The sequence below is a fragment of the Passer montanus genome, unplaced genomic scaffold, assembly GCF_014805655.1.
Source record: "Passer montanus isolate IOZ18808 unplaced genomic scaffold, ASM1480565v1 scaffold79, whole genome shotgun sequence".
NCBI classification, from domain to species: Eukaryota; Metazoa; Chordata; class Aves; order Passeriformes; family Passeridae; genus Passer; species Passer montanus.
Window position 1 is genome coordinate 2,291,745 of NW_024373145.1, and position 24,264 is coordinate 2,316,008.

Consider the following 24,264-nt stretch of genomic DNA (forward strand, 5'->3'; position numbering starts at 1 on the left):
CCTACCCACAAAGCAGCTTACCGTCTTCTCACCAAAACACGTGTTTTAAACTGAAACCAACATCTAAGTGTGTAGCCCCAAGTTAACTCTGATTTTATCTCTGTGTTTTGTACCTTCTTTTTCTATTTTTCACTCAGTCTGTTTACATCTTCATCATGCTAAGTGAGGGCATCTCTTATCTTGGGTTTATTCTCACCAGATCTGAACAGTCCTCATTATAATCTCTCTCCCATTTGTTTGTCTTAATGGTGTGGTACAGTGGTGGCATAACAGAATGGAGCTTTAAGTGAGCAATTTTGTAGGGAACAAAAGCTAAATTGTTTGTTACCCAGCCTTGGTCTCAGCCCAACTGCTGTTACCTGCTACCAGTAAGAAGTGGCAACATGTAGGTGTAACAATATGTTATAAACGGTAACAAGTTTCCCTGCCTTTAGAAAAAAAATATGATTACTGGTTTGGTTTTTTTTTTTTTGTTTTTTTTTTTTTTTTGGGGGGAATTAAAGCTGAAATGTGTTGTGGAATTTGTCTGATTTCACTGCCTGTACAAGAGCTCTGAGTGGGGTTTTTGCTGGTTGAGATGTACATGTGGCTGACCACAATAAAGGCTGTTTATTGGCAATGGCCATTTTTACTTTTTCCAGCAACACTAACCAAATATTCTCTTTTTAAAAATTATTATCTTTAAAGTGAATAACCTGTACTGTCCTTGTTTTCTTGCAGAATTACAGACCTGTTTGGGTTGGAAGGGACCCCTGAAGGTCATCTAGTCCAACCCGACTGACAAGGCAGGGTCACCTAGAGCAGGTGACACAGGAACACATCCAGGTGGGTCTGGATTGTCTCCAGAGAGGGACACTCCATGACCTCCCTGGGCAGCCTGTGTCAATGCTCTGCCTCCCTCAATGTAAAGTTCTTCTTATGTTGAGGTGAAACTTGTGGTTTAGATTGTGCCCATTGCTCCTCCTGTTGCTGGGCACAACTGGAAAGAGTCTGGCACCCTCCTCTTGCAACCACGTTTGAGAGGTGTTAATGAGATCCTCTCTCAATCCTCTCTTTTCTGGACTAAACAGGCCCAGCTCCTGCAGTGTCCCCTCATAAGAGAGATGCTCCAGACCCAAATCACCTTTGTGGTCCTTCTGCTGGGTCCTCTCCAGTAGCTCCTTGTCTTTCTTGGAGTGAGGAGCCCAGAGCTGGACACAGCACTTGAGATGTGACCTCACCAGGGCAGAGTAGAGGAGGAGATCGCCTCCCTTGACCTGCTGGCCACACTCTTCCCAGTGCACCACAGGTCACCAGTGACCCTCCTGGCTACCAGAGCACTGCTGGCTCATAGCTTGCCATCCACCCAGACACACAGGTCCTTCTCTACAGAGATGCTCTCTAAGAGGTCAGCCCCCAGCCTGCACTGTTACTCCATAATCATCCAGTTTCTCAGAAGGAAAAGAGCACTGAACAATTAAGAGACTGTGATGAATATTTTTTAAAAATTCTTTTCTACATGCAGAATTAAATTTGGTTTTGTCTTCATGTGTTATATTTTTAGTTTATAGTAAGAAAGAAGCTTCAAACTCGTTACATTCAGCTAGATAAAATAGGCTCTCCCCTTCTTCCTTCCTTTCAGAATGAAGGTAACAAATATCTTCTTGGGATTCCTGTCTGTCTGTCTGTCTGTCTGAATGATTTCTGAGTTTATTGTGTAAAAAGAGAGAATTTCTGGGAGAAGTAAATGGATGGCCCAGACCAAAAATCTGACTTACAGATCTAAAATGCTCCCTTAAATGACAGCTTTTCAGAAGAAAAATGGACTTTATTATTCTTCATTCAAAACTTGTATCTTTATTTCTTATAATAAGATGTTCTTTGATAAGAATATTACTACTTGCTAATATGGATTGCAGATGTTTAATGTCCTTAAATGTATGAATGTGCTTTTAATGCTTGTTATTATATAAACTTCACCTACACTGCCATGCTATGCATAAGCCTAATCCCTCAACACAAAATAAACTTTTTAATCTATAGCTTGCTCTAAGCTTCACTGAAAGCTTCATTTTAAAGAGAGAGCTAATAAACTAAGCTGAATTTCTGATCAAATCTTCCATTCCTGTCTTCGTCTCTTACAATACAAGGTTTGGTATTATTACTCCACCTGCCAAGTGCTTTTAAAGTATTGATAATTATTTGACATAATATGTGCTGACATCTTTGTGGATGCTGATTATTTTACATACAACTCTTCTTAATGGACAACAACATAAGAAAACTCCCTTTTAAATGTACTTAAGCAAAAGGATGAAAATGTTTTTGAAAGCAAAACTACTGAGGATTACAACTATCAGCTTTCACTTTCAGTTTGCATAGATTTCAGTAAGACCAGAGAAAAAGACTCTTTTCATATCAGCAGGGCTAAAAAGGCTGCCAGCATTGCAAAGGATTTGTTTCATTACAACCCTGAAACGCTTGCCTGGTCTTCATCCACAAATTCTAAAACAGTGAGATGCTGACCTTCTTCCCTGAATTTTGTGCTCTTGCCTCTGTTGGTATTCACATACTTGTGTAAGATGCTGTAATACTGCTCTTGTGAATTAAAGGTATACAAGATTGAAACCTTCTGCCAGTCTTCATTCCTGGGAGTATGAAATGGTGCTGGGTCAGTGGCTTCAAAAAAGCAATTTGTATTTCTTTCTGCTAGCTTGGTTGCATGCTCTTTGGCTTTGGTCTCAAAGAGTTCATGTTCTATTCTTGAGTAAATTTTCCAGAAGTTGAACTGAAGATAGCTGACCGGGGAGCAGCAGTAGGTGACACATGTTGAAATCAGTGCCACAGTAATGATGCTGCCTATCAGGAACCATCCTATCAGCTAGAAAAAAGAGATATATAGGTTAATGGTGGTTTTGCATGGTCATATGTGGGAGTATAGAACATAACACTGAAAAAATAAGAAAACTGTAAGCATAGGCACCCTGGAGTACTTGTAACTGTCTGCTTGCTGCCAAAGTAGGGGATCCCATGCATGCAATTCAGACAGACATAGAGACCTTCTGCACCCCTCAGCTGATCTTGTCAGATTAAGGATGAATACCAAAAAAAGAGAAGATGGTCAGAAGTTATTTACTCAGTTATATCCAGCTTTGTTATGTTTTAAGGCAAGATACCCACCATCAGTTTCTGCAGTTGTGGTCACATTTATGGTACAGAGGGTGCAGAATCACTCTGTGTGCTTTGTGCTGCAAATCAGAGCTCCTGCTGGCTATGTTCTCATGGAATGTTGTTACTCTCCCTGATGTCTGAGCCTGCAAAAACAGCTGGTTTTTGCACAACACAGAGGAAAGGTTGTGTCCTGTATGTCTTGTAGGCAGGACACAGATTTGGCTATTGCATATGGGAATTCATTCTTGTTTTATACCTGATTTTAACACCCTTAGACAAGTCTCAGAGGTTCCATCAAAACCAAGTGTCCTAGTAATTGCAGGTGTCTCCTCTATCCAGGTGTACTTAGACAGAAGCTCTAGGCTTCTGTAAAGCCTAAAAGAGCAACATGCTCTTTTACCTCAGGATGACTTTTCCTTCAAATGAAAAAGTATTGAGTACAAACAAAAAGACATTTGTTTGCTTTTTGGTTCTTAATCTTGTTGAAAGTAGATTGGATATTAAAACTAGTGGTCAGTAATAAAAATGCACTCACACTTTTCCTATTTTTGTCTGACTGGATGTTTCTTTTAGATTCCACTGCAATGTCAGTAACAGTCAGGCTTCCTTGGTTTTGCTCCCTTCTTACCCTTACTCTCTTAACCAACTCAATGTTTTCCTGAGAAATAGTTGCAAAACGTGATTTTCCTACCGGAGTTAAGGCAAAATCCACACAAATGTAGAAACAAAACTGCAGTGCTGCCAATGAACCAAACAAAAGACAATCCATAAATGTTACTGTTTTGATCATGCAATTTACTTTCAGCACAAGAAACTTTATCAAGGGAGATATATATTTTAACTTTTCTTCTAGAATATAAGTGTGAAATTATTAAGAGGTTAAAACATTGAGATTTATAGTCAAACAAACTGTTCTTATTTGTTTTTCTTTCCTAATGTCTCCTTGCAACCATTGCAAGGAGACATCAGCTTTCCCTCTGTCAGTGATCTCAGCTTCCCCTCAACTAATGCCTATCTGCAGAAGTTTGAGGTATTCTAAGACATAAAAGTGGAGAAGGAGAAGAACTCACACCATGTCTAAGTTAATTGAGAATAAAACTTACTGTGGAGAGTCATGTTCTCTAGGCTGGTTTCCTGTTCATGAGGTTTTGTAAATGACAGTGTAAAACCATTACCGTTCATTTCCTGTTCATGAGGTTTTGTAAATGACAGTGTAAAACCATTACCATGAAAACGTGCAAAACCAGAAAGTATTGTAAAAATACTCCTATTGCTTTTCTGTTGCTGTTTTTGGCTAATGAATATTGGCTAGCTGTGTGCTTTTGGTACCTGATATTATATAACATAAGAAAGAAGGACTATTTACAGTCCCCAGAAGGCATCTCTATGTATTGAACAGCCAGGGCTGAAGCCCATAGTGTGAGAATAGCAGCAAGGCTTTACCTGTGACTGTGCATGAAAGCTGAGGCATTCACTTGACATCTCTGCTGATAACTCCTCATCACAGGGCATTTTGTACAGCTGCTCTTGGCTGTAATTTCCTTTATTTTTACAGAAGAGCTGTGCTGTCATGTTGCTCCCGCTGGCTGCACACTCGTAGAAGTTAGCTCCGAGCAGGGCCACCGCTATCCAGGTGAGTGGGGCCACCGAGGCCTTGGCTGTCATCGGCACCAACAGCTGGAGGAAGCTGGCCCAGGTTCCCCAGGAAAAGCATTGGGGATGCTTCTCCAGAGAGCACGTGCCTGTAAGCAGGAGCCATGTCCTGGTATTCACCATGTAGCCGAGCAGCAAGAGGACGAAGGCAGGTGCTAAGAGGAAGGAATAACCATACAACATGTTCTCAGAGTTGCAGGGACACTTGAACACCACAGATGAGAAGACGCGCTCACTGGCAGCTGTCAGCAGGGACACAATGCTGAAACTCAGAGTGGTCTGGTGGCGGATGTAGAAATCCACTGCTTTCTGTAACTTATCCATTTTTCTGCCTCTCCTTACTTTGAGAAGAGCAAAATGTCTGTCAGAAAAGGAAAAAATAGAGACAAGTCTCCTGCAGTTCCCACAGTTTAGAGAGGCTTGCAGAGCTTTCAGTTTCTCTTGGTGGTGATGCGGTGAGGTACAGAAGCAGCCCTTCACAGAGGAAATAATACTCAGTTCACAGTCAAGCAGAGACCACACTGGAAAACCACTCCAGTTATCAACAGCAAGACAATTTCGTATATATTTGTTCCTGTAAAAATAGTTTGTGTTTGTCCACACATGCATTGTAACTAGCAATGGCTTAAAACTCATCATCTTGTCAGTGAGGCACCAGATTCAAAGTGTGAATAACATGTGAGAAAACCACTCAGAACCATATACAGATTTTTATCCTGCCTTATTTTTAGCTGTACAGTATGGCTTGTTCTCTTATGGAAGAAAATTCAACAATAATCATGTCAATTTTTCAAGATAATAAATCTGTCTATTTTTTAAAGAAGTTATGTTGGAAATTATATAACTCTCACTTTTTTTTTTACTTTAGAGTACATTAAATCATGGATTTGTTTGTCTTTGCCAAGGGGAAGGGCAGCTGGACGTTGTTTGTTTAATCTTTAAACTGCTGAGGCTTTGGGTCTTGCTGGACAAGGCCTGATAAACTCCAATTAAAAAAAAAAAGGTACTTTGGAGGTCAGGAATTTGAAAATTCACAGTTCCCATTTCAGCTCTTTGGGCAGCTGAGAGGCTGACACAGAGGCTCCAGAGCAGGCAGCACTGGTTCAGGTGGCTGCTGGGCTCACAGCAGATGCACCGTGCTTAGTTCTGAGCTGCTGCTGCTTCTGCTGCTGCTGCAGAGGAGAATGTGCTGCTAAATGAAATGCTTGCCTTGGCCTGGAGGACCCCCTGAAATGCAATGACATAGTAATCAAAAAAGGATGTAAAACCAGGAAGAATTTATCAGACTGAAGGTTAGTCTGGCCACATCTCGGGTACAGCCAAGAGCTGAGTGGGGGAGCACAGAGACAGGGAAAGGAAGTTTGGCAATGCCCTCGCACCCTGTGTGATTTCAGGGATTTCCTTTGTATCGAATGCCTTTTTTTTTAACCCATGCAGACTTTCTGATGTCCGAAATATTGTACAGCAAGTGTGCTTAACCTTCATTCTAATGAATGACATTTGATGTCGCCAGGATCGGAACGAAAAGAGAAAAAAGAATGGATCCTTGGCATATCTATCATCTCATGGTTTTGTACACCTTCACCATAGCCCTCGCTTTCCCAGGCTGGGGAAACCCTAATATAGTCATTCCTCATCTGATGTATACCTTTGCATACTTTCTTAATCCGTGTTGCCATCTGAACTGTTCTCTAGGATTCAGGTATCATTTTCCACATGAGAGGAAATAGGAATTATACCAGATTTCCAGTGCATTGAAGATGCAACTGAATCACAGTTTGCTTCAAAGAGAATACTGACTTGTCTACTGACTACTTTGTCTTCTCTTTCCTTGAAATAATTTCTAGAATTTTTTTATCATCCATGAATTGATACTTTAACAAGATATGCATTATAATAAGAAGCCCTTCAGTCCTTGAGAGATAACCTCAGCAAGCTCAGAGTCTATCACTGTTTATATGAAGGTAGGATTTGGTTTCACTTTGAACACCATTTCCTCTATACTGAATTAGACATAACATTTTGCTTTCTGATCAGGCAGCCTAAGAAGGTATCTCACCAGTTCTTTAAACCAGTGATTAATTTTTAAATATCAATAATAACTTTGCATTATTAGCCAGTATTGTTACCTTGATTTTTACTTAGAGGCAGTTAGAGACAGAGGTTAGAAAGCTGTGAAACTAGAATTCAGATGCCCCATCCATGGAGGTGTTCCAGGACAGGTTGGATGAGGTTTTAAGCAGTCTTGTGGAAATGGTCCCTGCCCATTGCAGGAGGGTTAGAATTGGATGATCTTTAAGGACCCTTCCAGCCCAATCTTTTTTGATGATTCTGTGATTCTCTGTCAGCATGGTAGAAGAAACAGATGCAATGTGAAATTGCTGCAAGGACACATCCTGACAAAGAGAGGGACATGGGCTGCCTCCAAGAACTGCACTGAACTGGTTTAACAAGAGAGGCAAAGGACCAGAGGCAGCTCTCTGGAACAGATTATGACCACACAGGAGAAAAGCATAGAGCCAAGAAACCCTGCTACTTCTCTTTCTGAGCCTAATTTTAGCAATGTTTTATTTATCCGTAATGAAATACGATTTCAGGAACCAGCTTCTTGGGAAAAGGGAGGGGAGCTCTGCATGAAAAAGGACTAACCCTCCTCCAAGAAAACATGTTTCCAGTAAATATTCACGGAGTGGTGGGCGAGGGAAGAGAGACCACCCTAGTTGGGAAGTGGGGGAGCAGCTGTGCTGGCTGCCAAGTGGGGTGCAGGAGTGGCCAGGGTGAGCCCAGCTGGTGGCAGCTCTGGGAGCTGGGGAGCAGCCCAAGGGTGTGAGGAGCTGTGGGGCCCAGGAGTCACAGAGCCCCTGTTCACTCAGAGCTCTCTTCTCCCAGGGCAGCTCTTTCTTGCCCTCTAAATTAACACTTGTCTGGCCACAACAGCTGCAAAGCATTATATGGAAAGTATTCAGAAAAACAGCTTTCTGTTAAAGGACCCAGAATTCCAATTTAATGGTTGTTTTTACATTGATTTGCATTAAATTTCATGTCTTCCAAGGGGGATGGGAACAATGTGAGACTTTTAAAGATGGAGTTTTTTAGAACAAAATGCTATTTTTTTTTACTTGAAACATCTTTCTGCTTTGAAATATTCTTTGTTAAAATGAAGAGGGCAGCTGAAAACAAGTGGACTTGTTTAATATTTTATTTTCTCCTTACCATTTTAACATGAATCTTTTCATTTGCAGGTGAATGATTCTCAAACATTTTCTAGGTGGAAAAAGCTGTAGTCTGAACTAATTCTGTGGCTCAATAAAATGCATAGTACTGGTCATAAATGCAGCATGTATAAGTGTGTATAAACACACTGAAGGGCTTTACCAGTACATATTGTACAGATCTTGTTTTAGTTATGTTAGTAAATCCTTACAGTAGGTTACTTTTAAATTTTTTTTTTCTGGAACTTTTTCTGCTTGTTCAGAATATCCAAAGACTGGTTTGGTTTTGTTTTCCTACAAGTCATGCTTCTTCCAGCTGTTACATCCAAGGCCTGTCCTGTCCTAAATTCCTTCCATTAGTCTTAAAAGTCTCAATTCCCTTTTCATGTTAATACTGTAGTATTTTGTACATTTGTGGTTGCAATGGAAAAGAGTAGCACCTCTGTACTGGTTTTCTGTTTATAAAAACTGGACTTGCTCCTTCAGCCGAAAGAGATGTAAGCTGCATTTCTCCAGTTCAGAAAGACACATGGAAAATAAGTCTTTTTATTCTAGGAAAATTCTTTTAATGCTTTTTGTCTCATTCCAGGTGAAATTAATGCTTAGAATGTTGGAGGTCCTGTCCACAAGCAGCTCTGCACCTACCCTCCAGGTGGACTGACCTCCCCCAGAGGCCCACTGCCTCACTTTGTGAAACTGTGGAAGTTATTCTGACTTTATGGTTAAACCAGCCTTCTTACAAGTTTAGGAAGTGTCACACAGCTCAGTGGCACCACATAAATCATTAATAGTACTAATACTTAGTAGAACAGCAGCCTGAGAAGTAGCACTGTGCCTGGGCCTGCACAGCTTACAAGCATTTGTGTACATTTTACTGCTATTTTAAGGCATTACATTTATTAGCAGTTTTTGGCTGAAAATGGATTTTAGCAGGCAGGAAGGGAACAGGTCTGGAAAACCAAGCATGGGTCTGAAGGAGGCTCTGATGGGTAAGGTCTGGTACAGAGTCACAAAAGTCACATAAGCCATGGCACTAATTGTCCCCTGCCATTATTTACTGCTGCTCTTTTAACATTGTGGGTTCACTACATGTCTTATTTCTGTATGGGGAAGTTCCTGTGACCCTGTCCAAATGTCCCACAGCAGCCAGCTGCATGAGGGTTTTACTGTTCAGTCTGCAGTCTATATGAGCCATGAACAAATCTGTATGATTCTTCCTGCAGATTAAGTGACAAATATTTGCTGAATTTATATGAAAATATATGATAGAAGTATAGGATTAGAAAGGTAGAAGTTTTCATGTTTTATGATGAAATTAAGTAGCCTTGGTGAGGCAGATTATAGTTAAGACTAATCAGGCAAATCACCCTGGGTAGTTAACTAGTCAGTTCTAAGACAGAAAAGTTCAGTCTTTTTCATTACTATAGAAAATGAAACACCATAAAATTACTTTGGAAATTTAAGTGCATTAAACCTAAAATATTTCTGCGTCTTATTATAGATGTTTTGTATTCTGTGTGTCATTGCTTTCTTCAGGTTATACCATCACACCTTGCTGCCTTGGAATTGCTGCATAGCTGAGCATTCACAGAGTCACAGAATCATAGAATGGTCTCAGTTGGAAGGGACTTGAAATACCACCTGGTTCCAACCCTCCTGCCGTGTGCTGGGAATCTTCCACTAGACCTCTCACTCAGGGACCCATCCAGTCTGGTCTTGAAGACTTCCAGGGATGGGGCAGACCTCTCTGGATGACCTTCTTGGAATTGCTGCATAGCTGAGAGTTCACAACCACAGAATCATAGAATGGTCTCGGTTGGAAGGGACTTGAAATATCACCTGGTTCCAACCCTCTTGCCGTGTGCTGGGAACCTCCCACTAGACCAGGGCACTCTGGGACCCATCCAGTCTGGTCTTGAACACTTCCAGGGATGGGGCAGACCTCTCTGGATGACCTGTCCCAGAGCCTCACCACCCCCACAGTAAAGAATTTCTTTCTGATATCTAATCTAAATCTGCCTTCTTTCATCTTAAGGACATTCCCCCTTGTCCTTGATCAAGATTTGACCTATTCCACTCTGTGTGGGCGTATGTGTGTCTTAATGGTGGCCGATCATGTGCTACAAAACATGCTCTGCATTTTTCCATTCAATTAATCCTTCTTTCTCTTTTCAAACTTGAACAAATTAACTAGTTCTTTAGTTCATGGTAGTACTCTGCTGTCTCCAGTTTCCCATTTCAAGTTCCTTTGCTGCTAATTTTTTTTTGCTCATAGAATCTTTTCTAACAGTAATGCAGCCCAAGAATTGAGACCCTATCCTTTTCAAAGTTGTCAAAGAAATGAAAAGATTCTGGCTTCTGATCCTCAACATCCCTTGCTCATATATTTTTTCTAATCAATCCAATCCTTAGCTACAGAATACCCAAGCTATTTCAGCTCACCACTACTGTACAAGCTGTGTCAGGCTCTCTGGTAACCATGACTGGCTTGTATTAAAGGCTGAACTCTATTACACTCAGCCGCTCTTGTGTGTGCACTTTCCATTTTTTTAATGGGAAGATATGATTCAAAAGGAAAGAATGATATATGAGACATAAGGAGAAAACATTCCCAGTTGTCTATATTTTATGTTAGCAGTAACTTTCCAAGTCTCTCAGTCTGCCCTCATTTATTCTGTAATGTTCAAATACTCCATCATCATTGTCATTTTGTTTGCCTGGCATTTGCAGCTATATTTTATAGCATTATTGATCATCTTCTATTCCTCTAGCTTCCATTAAGGTGGGGTTCTTCAATTGCTTTCCAGGGACTCTGGTCCTCTGCCCATTTCCCCATTGCTACCAGCCTGCAGTTGGGTCCACCAGAGGAAACTCCATGACAAACATAGTAAGTGAAAGAATAGGATTTACTTGATCAAAATAAGTGTTATGTCATATAAAAAAAGGACAAGCATGAGAGAAGTGAATAAAGTTCTAGATCACAATTAATAGGAAAGGTCAACTATAAATGGTGTAGCATCTTTCTTGGTCATGGAGAAACCTGGCCTTCCTTAGCATGTCCCAAAGAGTTCAACTCCTCCTCCCAAGGTTAGTCCTGTTCTTTAGGGATAGAAAGAAATGCATATGCTGACCACCTAGTCCCTCTTGCCACAGGGCAAATTCACCTAACTTATTCTCACAGCAGCATGGCAGTGTAGTGAAATTTTCATGCCCCAATCCTCCTCAAGTTTTCTTCACTAGCATTTCCTGTAGTACATTCCAATGTGCCCAGCTTTCCTGGCATTCGTTGCTTCCTATGTTACATTAACAAAGTGGGAAAGCAGGGGTTTTATACTCGTGATTTTAGCAGCGTTCCACTTCCTTGAAGAATGCCTTCCAACTGGAGGTAGGTACGAATCTAGAGTGAGTATGGAATGTTTGGTGAAAAAATGTATGTCAGTATTTTGGGAACAGTCATAAACTCATACATACTTGTTATGGATTATTCACAGTAACAGAGCCCTGGGGATTGGAGTGGGACAGTTTTCCTTTTGATTGTCCCAGGGTCAGTTAGGAAACTAGTAAAATCATTGATGGTTTTGGACACAAGTCAAAGGGGGAAAAAGTCACAAATGTCTTATACAATAATTCATTCCAGCTAGCAATTTTTCTCTGTGTCCTAAATTTCCGGAAAATCATAATAAACATTATGAATGCTTTATCAGCCTGAAGAACCTGGCAGGAAAGGTAGCATCTAGGGAAAATGCTATGCATGCATTTCACTGAAGGAATGCACTCATATATTGTGTAGTTTGGTCCAGTCTCCTGCCTATCTGAAGCATGGAATAGTTTTGTTTCTCACTTGAGAGGGTCCAGGGCTCTTATTTGAAGTGCTTTGACATTGTTTCAAGGTTGAACTCATTTGGAAAACAGTCTCTATTCTGATGAGAGTACAGACATATCCAGCACTGGATTGCATAGGCCTTCTGCTGCAGAGAGCTGCTGGAGTCAGCTGCCAAGAGAGGACAGAAAGTGACATCTTGGCTTCATTAGCTCAGTCTGACTTACCAGCCTGAAGTTACTCTACTGATTTTAACAGACTAGCCAGAGCAAAGGGATTGAAGTTAGACAAAAGTATTTATGATCCCAACTAAGCCTTTTGAAGACCAAGTAAATGTGAAAATGTAATGTCCCAGTGCAGAAATACAGCTATTTTCCGAATTCTATATGGTTTCAAACACTAAGAAAACGCTTTTCATCAGTGGAAAATACATAGACCAACAGAATTTCAGACACATAATTCTTCAGAATAAGCTTTCATCTTACAAGTTTTAAGAAATGAAGTAATGCGCTCTTTCCCCTTTGCTTCCTTGAGTCACAATGATGTATATAACATAGATAGACATTTTTTGGCTGGGCACAAAAAAATCACTTAAAGAATCTAAGAACCAGATTCCACTTCCACCCTCAAACACATACACCACTACCTGTGGGCTGAATTGTGATTCACTTTGTTCAGAATACAGTGAATTAACTTTAGACTAAATTAACTGCAGTCCTGAAATGAAGCACGCATGATTGAAGAGCAGCTATTGAAGAGAAATTGAGTGAAGTCAGCAGGGTCTCAGATGAACACAGGAACCCATAAACATACATTGAGTTCTTGGATAGCCACTTTTTCTTGGGGCCAGAGATGCAGAAAATGAACATTTTCAGAAATGAAGAAGAAGCAGAATAAGATTGGGAGCAGAGGCATGTGCCAGAAACACCTCCATTTTCTTGCTCCATTTAAAACAAGGAGCACAAAATAACTTTGCTGGTGGGTGCCATACAGTGGCATTTCAGAAGCTCTTTAGTATACCCAGTCTAGACTAACCCAGTGCTAAATGCTTCTACCATCGACACAGAGCCCACCTAGGCCTGTGTTCTGCAGCTCAGACAAAGGATGCAAAGGTGAGGAGAGCATTCCCTCCTGCATAAGCAAGTGTGGAGGAACACCCTCTTTCTCCAGCCCTCCCACAAGCCAGTAGGGCTGTAGGGCTGATCCCATTTACCTGTTCTTCCTCACTGCACTTACTAGTGAAAGAAGGGCAGCTTGGATTTTTCTGGGTCCTGCCACCTGAGGCCTTGAACTGTTTCTTTTCTGCAACACAGACACTTCTAGCTAACACCTGACTGCCCATGCCACATTACTGATGGCATAGAACAATCTGTTCTTCCATTTGTTTCAAATCAAAATGAGTTACAGTCCTTGGCAAGGAATGTAAGAGACAAGAATGGAAAAAAAGAGTGGAAACAGAACCACTAGAGAGGGCCTTTTTAAAGGCTCTGGCCTGGAAAAGAATAACTAAGGATTCTTTTCATATCTAAAAGACAGTCAGCACAATTAAGGCTTAATTTGCTTCTTTAGTTGCCCAATCTGAATCAAAGTCACATCTGTGCAAGTGGTGTTCAGAGCAGCAAGTAATGGCAGTCATATACACATAAATCCGTAACAGATGCAAACCAAGCACAGGCTGCAAAACTCCTGGATGCACACTTTATGCTGAAATGGGTCTGATCTCTCACTGAGGAGGATCAGGCTGCTGCATTTCATTTCCCTTTACAGTATCACAGCACACACACAGTTCATTTGAATACTGGTCTGCTTTAAAAGCTGCTTTAAGACCTGCTTGTGAGCATGGACAGCTCTTGCAGCCACCTCTTTCCCTTGGCACTGCTGGAACAGTGCAGAGAAGTGTAGCATAAATGAGAGCTAACGTACAAACCATACCTTAATTGCTAATCTCTGCAGTTTCATTTGACAGCTACACAAATCCCATGCTAGAACTTAGAGCCACACTACACAGCAGAGAGTTCCTAGTCTTCTAGACTACAGGGTGGCTTTCTGGTTGTTCAAAGCCGTAGCAAACTGACACAGGGGAAATGTGCATAGACATTAAATAAAATCTTGATTTTTTTGGTGTTTCATGACAAGTAATAGTATCACCTAATATTGGAAAACTAACAGTGTCTGTAAAATTGAACATAAGCCAACAGCTATTTTTGCATGTGTTTATGTCATCACAGTGCAAAGGCAGAAATAAAGAGATTTCCAGTTATTCACAGCCTGTCACAGTTTAGTTGCTTTCAGCAGGCACCACTACCATCCTGGAGCTGTATGGGTGATACTCCCCAGGCCCAGCTCCCTTTGCCTTAAGAAACAAAGTGAGTGAGTTGAAATAGACAATTATCCACCTCACACGTCCTTTGCAATTAGGGAAAAGGGGAAAGTATGTCTTGAAGATGTTCCAAGGTCTTCAGTGCGCTGAGTTGCTGTCTGAAGGCTCTCACAATCCAGAGACTCTGCATGGATCAGAAATTAATTTGGTACCTAAATCTTTGCTCAGATAAAATGTAGCCAATTTCATTGAATAAAGCCAGGCATTGGAGACTGCAATAGGGCTTCTTTATGTGAATACAGTGCTCTGAACTGATTCAGGAGCTGGAGCCTAGTGAAAATATTCTGACCTATTCACTGAAGATGTTTAGACAAGGAAAGCTCATCGCATTTCAAAACACAGACTTGCAGAAAGCTTAACAGGAATAATGTAGATAACATACATCTAAATGGTGTAAAGATGAGGAATGAAAGGTTTGTGGCTTGAACCAAGCACTCATGAACATAATTACTGTAATTATCAGGAAAAATATTTAAATAAAAGAAAAACAACTTTTCCATAAAGATAATTATAATGCTTTTATTTAGCAAATGTACTGAAGAATTGTTTTTCTGTAAAGACATACAGGTATGCCCCAATTCCACAGTTCCCATTCTCTCAAATAGCTATGAGCTTTTGAAATTAGTTTAATGAACAGAGGGGAATATATGTGGAGATGTCAAACTTATTTTTGTCATAAACCACATGATTCCATTTACCACTAATCCCCAAATAATTGACCTGGGGCCACCAAGAGCTTGCAGAACCCTTGTTGCTGCTTTATAGAGAACAGGCTGTTCACAAAATGTTAACTGTCCTCTTTCTAGCCATTTGAAAAGAAAAAAGACATTAAATAGTTTCTTAATACATACTTTTCCGTACTGTCAGTTGCTGAGGTTACCACAGGATTGCTTTGGTTCTTTGTATTTTTAAAATTAAATATGGAAGAGCAGTGATCTAGGACATTATCTCCGTACTAAGACGTGCTTCAAACGATAGAAAACTTTCTTGAAACCCTGCCTTGTAAAATGGAGAACAGACCCTACAGAATTCAGCATTCTACAGCCTACACTTGGCTAAAATATAAATGGTTTTATTTTCCTGAGAATTGCATTCTGTTCTACTTTGGGTTAAACCCATATTTGCCTTCTACTACTACCTACTAGTGATGTGCCTCACTTGGCAAGCACTGACATGATTGTCATTTCCCCACTGTGCCAGATTGTAAAGGATGGAAGAGACAGGACAATGTAAGGGTCTGCAATAATGATACAGGGGTGTCCCTATTGAGCCATTCTTTGGTTTGGCAGACAGAAATGAAGTCTGCTGCTAAGATCTGCCTTGTATGCGTATGTTTGAATGTCCTCGTCTTAGGAGAATGTCCAGAGACACCCCTAGCAGCCTGAAATGAAAACTCACTACATGCAAATCAAGTTCTGTATAAAAAAAGCCCTTAGAAACAAACCTATCAAGAGGACTCTTCTCACCAAAAAATTAATTACAACTTTACATTACTGAACTCTGATGAACAAAGCATAACATTCCCTCAGACATGAGGCCCAACTCAAAACAAAAAGGAGGAGTACTTATTAAGTACTGATTTTTCTGAGATATTAATTGCTTGCCCTATTCTTTAATCCCTTCTGGTCTGAAAAAAATCCTTCCCGAGATGTTTTTGGAATGTTTAAAAAAAAAAAATAAAGAAGAAAAAAAGAGAAGATATAAACTTTGGCCCTATTAGGGTTAATGTTTTTGCATAGACATATATGACCATAAACTGGTCAACTAGTAGAGGTCTTCTGCTAACATTGTGACTGAGAACAGGAAGAATACAGCCACAATAATATACAGCTGTCTACTAAAAGTATTGCATACAGACATCTTTGGCCATGCAGTCTCTTGGCCTTCTGGAAATACGTGAGCTGCATTGCTAGCATGACAAAAAAAATAGCAATGTTGAGAATTAGAAAGAGGCGAGTATAAGAAGCTGATATTGATGGGGCACTTCGAGCAGTCGCCACCATCTGTGCCAGCCCTGATCGGCCTTTGATTGACACCCCAGTTTTGTGTTTCACATAAGTGATATCTGCAAAGTCCAGGAGATCTTTCATTTCCTCATCTTCGTCTACAGGCAACTCTTTTTGTGCTTGAGTCTGTGCCTTTTGTCGCACTTTTCTTTCATTTACCTCAATCTGTGCAAAAATGTCAGGAACGGCATCAACAAATTTGTAGCCTTTGGCTACCTTTCTGTTTTTCTTTGCTCTACCACGCTGCTGCTGCTGCTGCCTCTGTGAGATTGCAAATATCCTGTCAATGGCCTCCTCTGTCTGTCTCTTATCTGAAAACCTCAGCAGGCGCTCAGCAGTCTTCCTAAAGCTGGCCGTGTTGCGTACACGAGACAGGATCTGCTTCTCAAGCTGCTGGAAAACAGGCTTAAAATGTTGCAGGTTCCTCTCCACGATCCCTACGTAGTCCTTCACTTCTGGCACTGTGGAGCTCCTAATGGCAGAGGCTCGGTCAAAGACAATTTTCTGGCGGTCTGCAATAACCTGTGCAAAGGCAGAGCGGGAGCCATCCTCAACAGGCCACAGGTACACGGCGTAGGCGTGCTCACCAGTGGTGACAAAAACATCCAGCTGCGGAGAATCTCCACGCACGGTGAAGCTCTGCACGTCCACAGAGGGCCCAATGAAAAGGTAGATGGCCCTCGTGACGGGGTGCCGCAGCAGGGTCGTTACATTCACGTAGTTTGTTCCATTGTAGGGGTAGCCCCGGGGATACATCCTCGAGGCAATGGTGGCTTTCTCACTGTGGCCAGTGTCATCCATCCAGTACATCTTATATATCCCATCACGGTGCCTAATGAAGGCCCCATGGACATCATCAACAACTGTTTCTTCAAAAGGCACATCCACATTGTGGAAGAAACTGGTTGCTGCCTCCAGAGGGCTGTCATCTTCTAGGTGGATTTGGTCCACTAGCAAGAGAAGCTGGGGATGGAGAAGTATAAGGTTTCGTTGCAATTTTCTCAGCTTCAGTTTAGGATTGTATGCACCCACTCCTTCTCCCCTGATAAAAACCACCCCGCTTCTCTCCGTGGCAGCAACCACTCGTCCCTGACAGTCGCCAGCCAAATCATGTTTATATTTAAGCCACTTTGAGGAACAGTCTTCTGTAATCTGCCCTTCCCATGGGGAGAAGCAGCTCTTTGACACAGCAGGGGAAAACATCAACACATTATTAAAAAAAGTATATTTTGGCCCATACAGAGCTTCTGTTATGAAAGGTACGCCATTGGGAGCGAAAGTGAAGGAGTTCTGGTCTGGGTGTTCGTGGCCAGCATTAAAGTTCCTCCACCCCTTGATCCACTCTTTGTACTTGTTCTTATGAACGATATCATATATTGCACGTCCTCCCAGCTTTCCTGACTTGAAGGAAAGGAAAGGCCTGTTGATTTCAGCTGGCAAAGCACTTCCATAAGTCACCACTCCCCAGTCTTCAAAATAATGCAGCTTAGGAACCCCATAGTCTGGTGGAGGTACGGAGCGCAAACTTGCATCATACCTGCAAAAAAAAAGGGAAACATGGGGTTAAAAATCACTTGACTGATTCCACTATCAGCATTTGTATAAAACTCAAAAACCCATTCCCTATTTACATCAAAGAGCAAGCCAACAATATAAAGCCCACAGTTATGCTTCCTAATCATATCGTTGTAATTATTCATCATACTAATCCCTATACAAAATTGTTGTGCACTTTTTACAGAATAGCTGAAAGCACCTGCTCTGCATTTAAACAAGCAGTCTTTCTGCAGTTTGAAATTTAGAGTACCACTAATTTCAAACTAGTCGTGTTTTGTCCTAGATAGTCATAAAACTACTGACTGTAACATAGATCTTTAAAAAACGCAGATTAGACCAGACACTGCCTAGACATCAGCATTTGTGCCTATCTACTGACTACTTAACGAAGAGTAGCATGTTTCCCCAAAATTATGATTACAGAAGTCTGTAATCTTCAAACAGAACAGGCAATACATTGAAAATTAATGAAAAGGCATTCTGAAGGATAAATGTTTATTATTTGTATCAGTTAATGTATGTTAGTTTCCTTTTTCCAAACTAGGCTGAAGAAAAATTTTCATGGTTTTTCTTGTATGAATTGTAAGACATAAGACAATCTGTTAAAAAAGGAGCCTTCGTTCCAGAAAAGGTTAAAATTATTACAATATTATCTATGGGAGCTAAAACAACAAAAATCCAACCCAAAACTTAACTTTCTTTCATTGTTTTTAAGCAACCAAAATAAACAAAACCATATTAAGCCCACTAACATTTCTGTTAGATGGTTCCAGAATCAGATTTATTCTTACAAATAACCAGGAGTTTCCCAGAATTTCCATGGATACACAGGAGAAAACAGTGATGGGATGAGTTAGTAGAGGAAAGATCCTGTATTTTGCAGGTAACAAGATGAAGGCTGCTTGGAGCCCAACAAAGATGCACTCTAATGTGCACATTGTAAGTGCAAACCAACAGACATTGAATAAGATTTTCCTTGCAAGAGAGAGAGAGCCACCTTGAAGATATACTTGTTACCTCCACAAACTAAGGGAATTCATATGTGGATCTAAAGCTTCTTGAGTCTTTTAATTTCTTACTTTAAGAAGATTGAGAGAGAAGTTAGCATAACTGTAAATTACATGGGAAAATATCCATCTAGCATGGCATTTTCCCCAAGCATAACTTGCTAATTAGTGTGCAAATCCTGTTAACAGTAGCCTTACTGCTTGGATTATTTAGCTTTTAAAAGAAAATTTATACTATTTTACAGAATTTTTGAATGAAAACTATGCTTTAAATATTCACCTAATTAATCATAAAAGAACACAACAGGATTAAACCCCATTAGAATATACCAAATTAAAGAAAGACTATCTACAGGCAAATTTTCAGTTCCTTTGGAATGGCCTGTATTTTATGAAAGTAATAGAGAGTGGAAAGAAACCATAAAAACAGAAGTAGGACAAGGCCAGGGTGCTCCCTGTGACAACCTGTGCTAAATGAAGAAGTTCTTCTGTGCCTCATGATGTGGGTGGCACATGCACAGCCTGAGCCTGGCCTCTACGGTGCACATCTAAAGATAATGAATTATCCCTAACAGCAAACAGCTGCCAGGTTCCTTTTGAGCCCACTCATTCCCTTTCATACCAGAGAAATTCAGTGTGGAGAGTGCACCACCTCTGCCCTTTGGATGGTGTGCCCGGGCCCTCCACCACCCGGTTCCTTCTGATCTGCTCTGCCAACCAGTTCCCGCTGCCGTTGCGCATGACAAACTTGTCGAGAAACACCAGCTGGCTCTCCGGCCCGTAGAACCAGTTATAGTTGGAATCTGCGATGGCTACAGTTCTCTGGAACCCTAGGGGAAAAGTGAGAAGGAGAAAGAACAAATAAGCACACAAAGATGCTTTTGAAGAGCATGCCGGTGAAGCCAAGCGGTGCAAACACAAGCAGCCTTTTCAGATGTTTATAATGTTTATAGACCTGCTTGTAAATGAGCCGTAAATAGGTTACACAGGAGTGGTTTCCTTCTGCTGCAGCTAACTTGAATATTCACCTTTCTTCTTTGGCTTTGGGCTATGGACAGCCAAAGGACTACACAAAATGTAAGATTCAATCCACTTCCACTCCTCACTCAAGTCTGGCAAAGCTTACTTTCCCTTTACAGCTTTCATGTTTTTATGTGAATCTATACTCTGCAAAGGAATAAACCTGAGGTGCCTCCAAAGAGCAAAATAATCAGCTTCACCTTGAAACCATCGGTGTGAGTTCATTTTGGTCTTAGGAACCTCTTCTCAAAGGATGCCTGAGGTCTCACACGAAGACAGCACAATTCCTTATGTGCCTGTGCTGGCATACCAAAGCTTCATTCAGCCCCCCTTAAATACATGGGTAGATCTGGGGTTCCAAGAGAGTTATCTAAGTTTTTTTTACCTGGAATTTGAGCAATGTAAGTTCCTAATGATGTGTCCTGCAAACAAGCAACACAAGGGGTAATGGCTTTAAACTGAAAGAGGGTAGAGCTAGTTCAGGTATGAGGAAGAGGTTCTCTCCTGTGGGGATAGTGAGGCATGTGAACAGGTTGTGAAGCTGTGGGTGCTCCACTCCTGGCAGTGTCCAAGGCTAGGTTGGATGGGGGTTTGAGCAACCTGTGCTAGTGGAAAGTGTCCCTCACTAATAAGCAGTAATAAACAAGGGTGTTACTGTTTTGATAACTGTTGAAGGTAAAATCCAAGGAAATGGTTACTTTGAAAAAAATCCAAGAAGAGTGCTATTTTAGAATGGCCTATTTGAAGTATGAAATGTATTGCTGCTTCAAAAATAAAGATATTCATCTTCATTCACCCAAAGGACCTACCTGGCAGGACAGTCCTGTACATAAATGCAAAGTGCTGCTTGAGCCAGGGATGGCTGAAGTGATTGATGTCAAAATGCCTTTGGACAAGAAACATGTACTGAAACAGTGATCTGGTTGTGTAGCTGCCATAAGCCACCCCTTCATAGAGGGAGCCATCTGTGACCTCCTGCAGCAGGACTACTGACTTCTCCATGATTGCCAACACTTGCTTGGTCCACAAGTATGCTTCCTGAAGGTAGCCTGAAAGAAAATGACAATGGCAAAACTAATTACAACACAACAGTTCACAGATGGTGCTGTCTGTACTCCCACAGTGGGGCTCTTCACAGCAAGGAATCTGAAGTCCAGGGGTCTATAATACAAGCTATTGGTGTGGCATCCCTGTACTTCTGAGGTGAAAAATAAAATACTGTATTTAAGCACAGCAAAGCAAGGTCACATGAGCATGGGAAAATCTGTCAAACACCTTTTTTTGCTAATAGTATGGGGCTATGCTTTACAACTTAAAAAGAAAATTTGCTTAACGCATTCAGGACATGCAAAAAAGGGAAAAGCCAAACCAAGACTATTTACTGCATTTCAAATTAAAGCTGTATGAAAACAAACCAATGACCCCACTAGAGGGCTCCAATAATGCAACAATTCTGATCAGTCATTTGACTGGCAGGATCACCAGCATGGTAAGGAGATCCACAGAGACTAAAAACGTAAAAAAGTTCACATTTGAGCTGCAGTTAACTGATATGATGATAAGCTAACTCATGCTCTATTTTAAGAGCTGCTCTGTTCCACTTACACTTTCAGTTTGTTGTACAACCTAAAGGTTTATCCAAATAAAAGCTATTTTGGAAGAGCTTTACATGGGCAATTCCAAAAGTAGATTCCTCAATTCCAGAATAAAATTCATCTTCCAAGCAGATAAATTCTCAGCCTCCACATATACAAGCCCTGAGCAGTTTCAGTTTTTCTAAAGGAAAGCATCTCAAAGATTTTACTGTTTTGGTCTGCTCTACATCAATCAAGACCTGGGAAGAGGTCATGAGAAACCTTCTCAGTGCCAGTCTGCTTTCACTAAGCCCAAGCATGAGGGCTTTAGCACTGCAGAAGTCAGCATATGGAACCCAGGAGAGGAAAGGCTTTTTGGATTGAGTAACAAGACAGGTAGGACTAAACAGACATCAACTGCCTTGTTCTCCTACATGGCAGCTTAGTGTTCTCCCAGGTCAAAGTGTCTGGACACAGATTGAACCAGACTTAATTCCATCCTATAGCAAAGCCCAGCTGGCACATGTTACACCTCACTACGTGGTGAAGCAGTGCCTGCTGAATGAAGCACATGTGCTAAGGGAGTAGGAGCTACATTCAGTCCTGTTACTCAGAGTGTTTCATCCCATTGCCACCAACACTGTATTTATGCTCAGCAGAGTGATGAGTAATTCAGGCATCCTACTAGTCAAGGCTGCCAAATCCTGCTCAGTTAACAGAGACAAAAAAAAATAAATTAAAAAATAGCAGTGTCTAAGCAAAACAGACAACCTGAGTCTATCACTGTACTTTGAATGCCTGACTGAAGAGAAAACTGTGGTGGGGAAGGCCTGAGCAACAGTGGCAGTGGTACTACTTCCACTTCACTCCCAGCTACTAAGACACAGCATGAGGGCCAAGCATGAGGGCTTTAGCACTGCAGAAGTCAGCATATGGAACCCAGGAGAGGAAAGGCTTTTTGGATTGAGTAACAAGACAGGTAGGACTAAACAGACATCAACTGCCTTGTTCTCCTACATGGCAGCTTAGTGTTCTCCCAGGTCAAAGTGTCTGGACACAGATTGAACCAGACTTAATTCCATCCTATAGCAAAGCCCAGCTGGCACATGTTACACCTCACTACGTGGTGAAGCAGTGCCTGCTGAATGAAGCACATGTGCTAAGGGAGTAGGAGCTACATTCAGTCCTGTTACTCAGAGTGTTTCATCCCATTGCCACCAACACTGTATTTATGCTCAGCAGAGTGATGAGTAATTCAGGCATCCTACTAGTCAAGGCTGCCAAATCCTGCTCAGTTAACAGAGACAAAAAAAAATAAATTAAAAAATAGCAGTGTCTAAGCAAAACAGACAACCTGAGTCTATCACTGTACTTTGAATGCCTGACTGAAGAGAAAACTGTGGTGGGGAAGGCCTGAGCAACAGTGGCAGTGGTACTACTTCCACTTCACTCCCAGCTACTAAGACACTCTTTCATTACTCTTTATGGAGCTGGCAGCACAGTGGTCTGTCAGAATAAAATCCTGAATGTTTCCACTCCTGTTTTCCCTTGTGACATAGAAGGGAAGCCAGTTTTTTGACTGCTGCAAGAATGTGATTTGCTATGGTTCAGCACAGTGCCTTTACCATTGTAACTCATTAATGTTCTCTTTACTTCAGGTATATCTATGCTATAACACTACACTTGTAGCACACTAAAGGAATAATAATACATTGAAATTAAAAAAGTAAAAGAATCAACACCCTGTCAGGCTACATGACAAACCAGAACAAATCTTACCTCAATTTAGCAGTATCTAAGCCAGCTATCTATACCTATCAAGGCCTTACTCAAGTTTCTATTTTGAACATCTGACTGTCCAAGTGCAAAGGCTTTGCCATACGCACGTGCCTAGAATTAACTTCAATTAGTTGCATTTTTCATTCCTTTAGCAACATTTACATTCTTTTAAATTGGCTGTTTAGTCTCTACAAGCTTCAATAGCTGAATTGTGTTTAAACTTATCAGTTGGAATTTAAACCCTCTGTGAGAAAGGTCTACACTGGGATACATTATTTGCAATTGCTATGTATCTGATACAGAAGCATAATATGTTCATTCCTTTTCTCCCTCCTTTTTTTTCTCCTTCAGATTATTTTCTTTCATATTGGAATTACATTTCGTTTTTTCATTTTAGACTAACAGAACAACCTCATTTAAGTTGCTATTAAAAAAAATAGTTTCTCTATATCAAAACAACAGCATTTAAATTTTAAAATATACAGTATGTTTGGACCTATTTTAATTTGAAATATTACTATTTTCAAATTGCTCAAGAATTCATTAGTTTCTTGCTTTTTTCCTTCCTCTTACTCCCAAACACCATCACTTTAGTGAAAAAAATATTGCCCAGCTTTGTGGTGTTTTCATTGTTTTTCACAAGGCATAGTTATGGTCTATATCTCAATGAAAAGCAGAATCTTGCAAACTGCCAGCTTTCTGCACCAAGAAAGGCTTAGGGAAGGATGGAATTACATGAAATTTAGCAAACCCACTGAATAAACATGGCTTGAGTCTTCAATTTGTGGAAGGCAAGACGGGAGGACAGGGAATAACTTCCACACATGCTCTTGATGCTTTTCAACATTTACACTTCAGTCAGAGTGTTTGTTTTGACAGGCACTTAGTAAAAAATGACCCTCCAAACACAGTAGGTGCCACAGTTTTTTGTCACATTTCTTTGGGCACTTGAAAGCTCCAGTGATGTGCAGATATGCCTCTGTTTGGCAGGGCTGAGTAGCTTGGCAACATCATAAGCATCCAGAAACTAGATTTTTCTTGACTTGTAGCGCATAAGTAATTCCATTTGGAATCATGTTTTCAAAATACTTCCAGCACTTATAAAA

The 24,264-nt window shown here is 40.9% G+C and overlaps 2 protein-coding genes across 7 annotated transcripts in view; both read right to left on the bottom strand.

Annotated features, from left to right (window-relative positions):
- Positions 1-1,801: 1,801 nt before the first annotated feature.
- On the bottom strand, positions 1,802-5,182 carry LOC120512835 (calcium homeostasis modulator protein 6-like). The gene is made up of 2 exons (XM_039731577.1): positions 4,594-5,182; positions 1,802-2,860 (listed from the first exon to the last, which is right to left on the bottom strand). The coding sequence occupies exons 1-2, from the start codon at positions 5,125-5,127 to the stop codon at positions 2,444-2,446; spliced, it is 951 nt and encodes a 316-aa protein (XP_039587511.1). The 5' UTR covers positions 5,128-5,182; the 3' UTR covers positions 1,802-2,443.
- Positions 5,183-14,707: 9,525 nt separating this feature from the next.
- Positions 14,708-24,264, bottom strand: part of DSE (dermatan sulfate epimerase) — a 34,937-nt gene continuing 25,380 nt past the window's right edge. For 5 of the 6 annotated variants that reach the window (XM_039731580.1, XM_039731581.1, XM_039731578.1 and 2 more), the window contains 3 exons: positions 20,615-20,854; positions 19,408-19,615; positions 14,708-17,758 (listed from right to left, as the gene is read on the bottom strand). In XM_039731580.1, coding sequence (XP_039587514.1) covers positions 15,997-17,758; positions 19,408-19,615; positions 20,615-20,854 — 2,210 coding nt within the window. In that variant the 3' untranslated portion in view covers positions 14,708-15,996. The remainder of the gene's footprint in view (positions 17,759-19,407; positions 19,616-20,614; positions 20,855-24,264) is intronic. The other variant, XM_039731583.1, reaches the window with a different exon arrangement.

Bases quoted from the DNA above. Each gene is read 5' to 3' on its own strand.
- LOC120512835 (XM_039731577.1), bottom strand. From the start codon at position 5,127: ATGGATAAGTTACAGAAAGCAGTGGATTTCTACATCCGCCACCAGACC. The intron at 2,861-4,593 runs GTAAAGCCTTGC...TCTTTTTTCTAG, and splicing joins GCTTTCATGCACAGTCACAG to CTGATAGGATGGTTCCTGAT.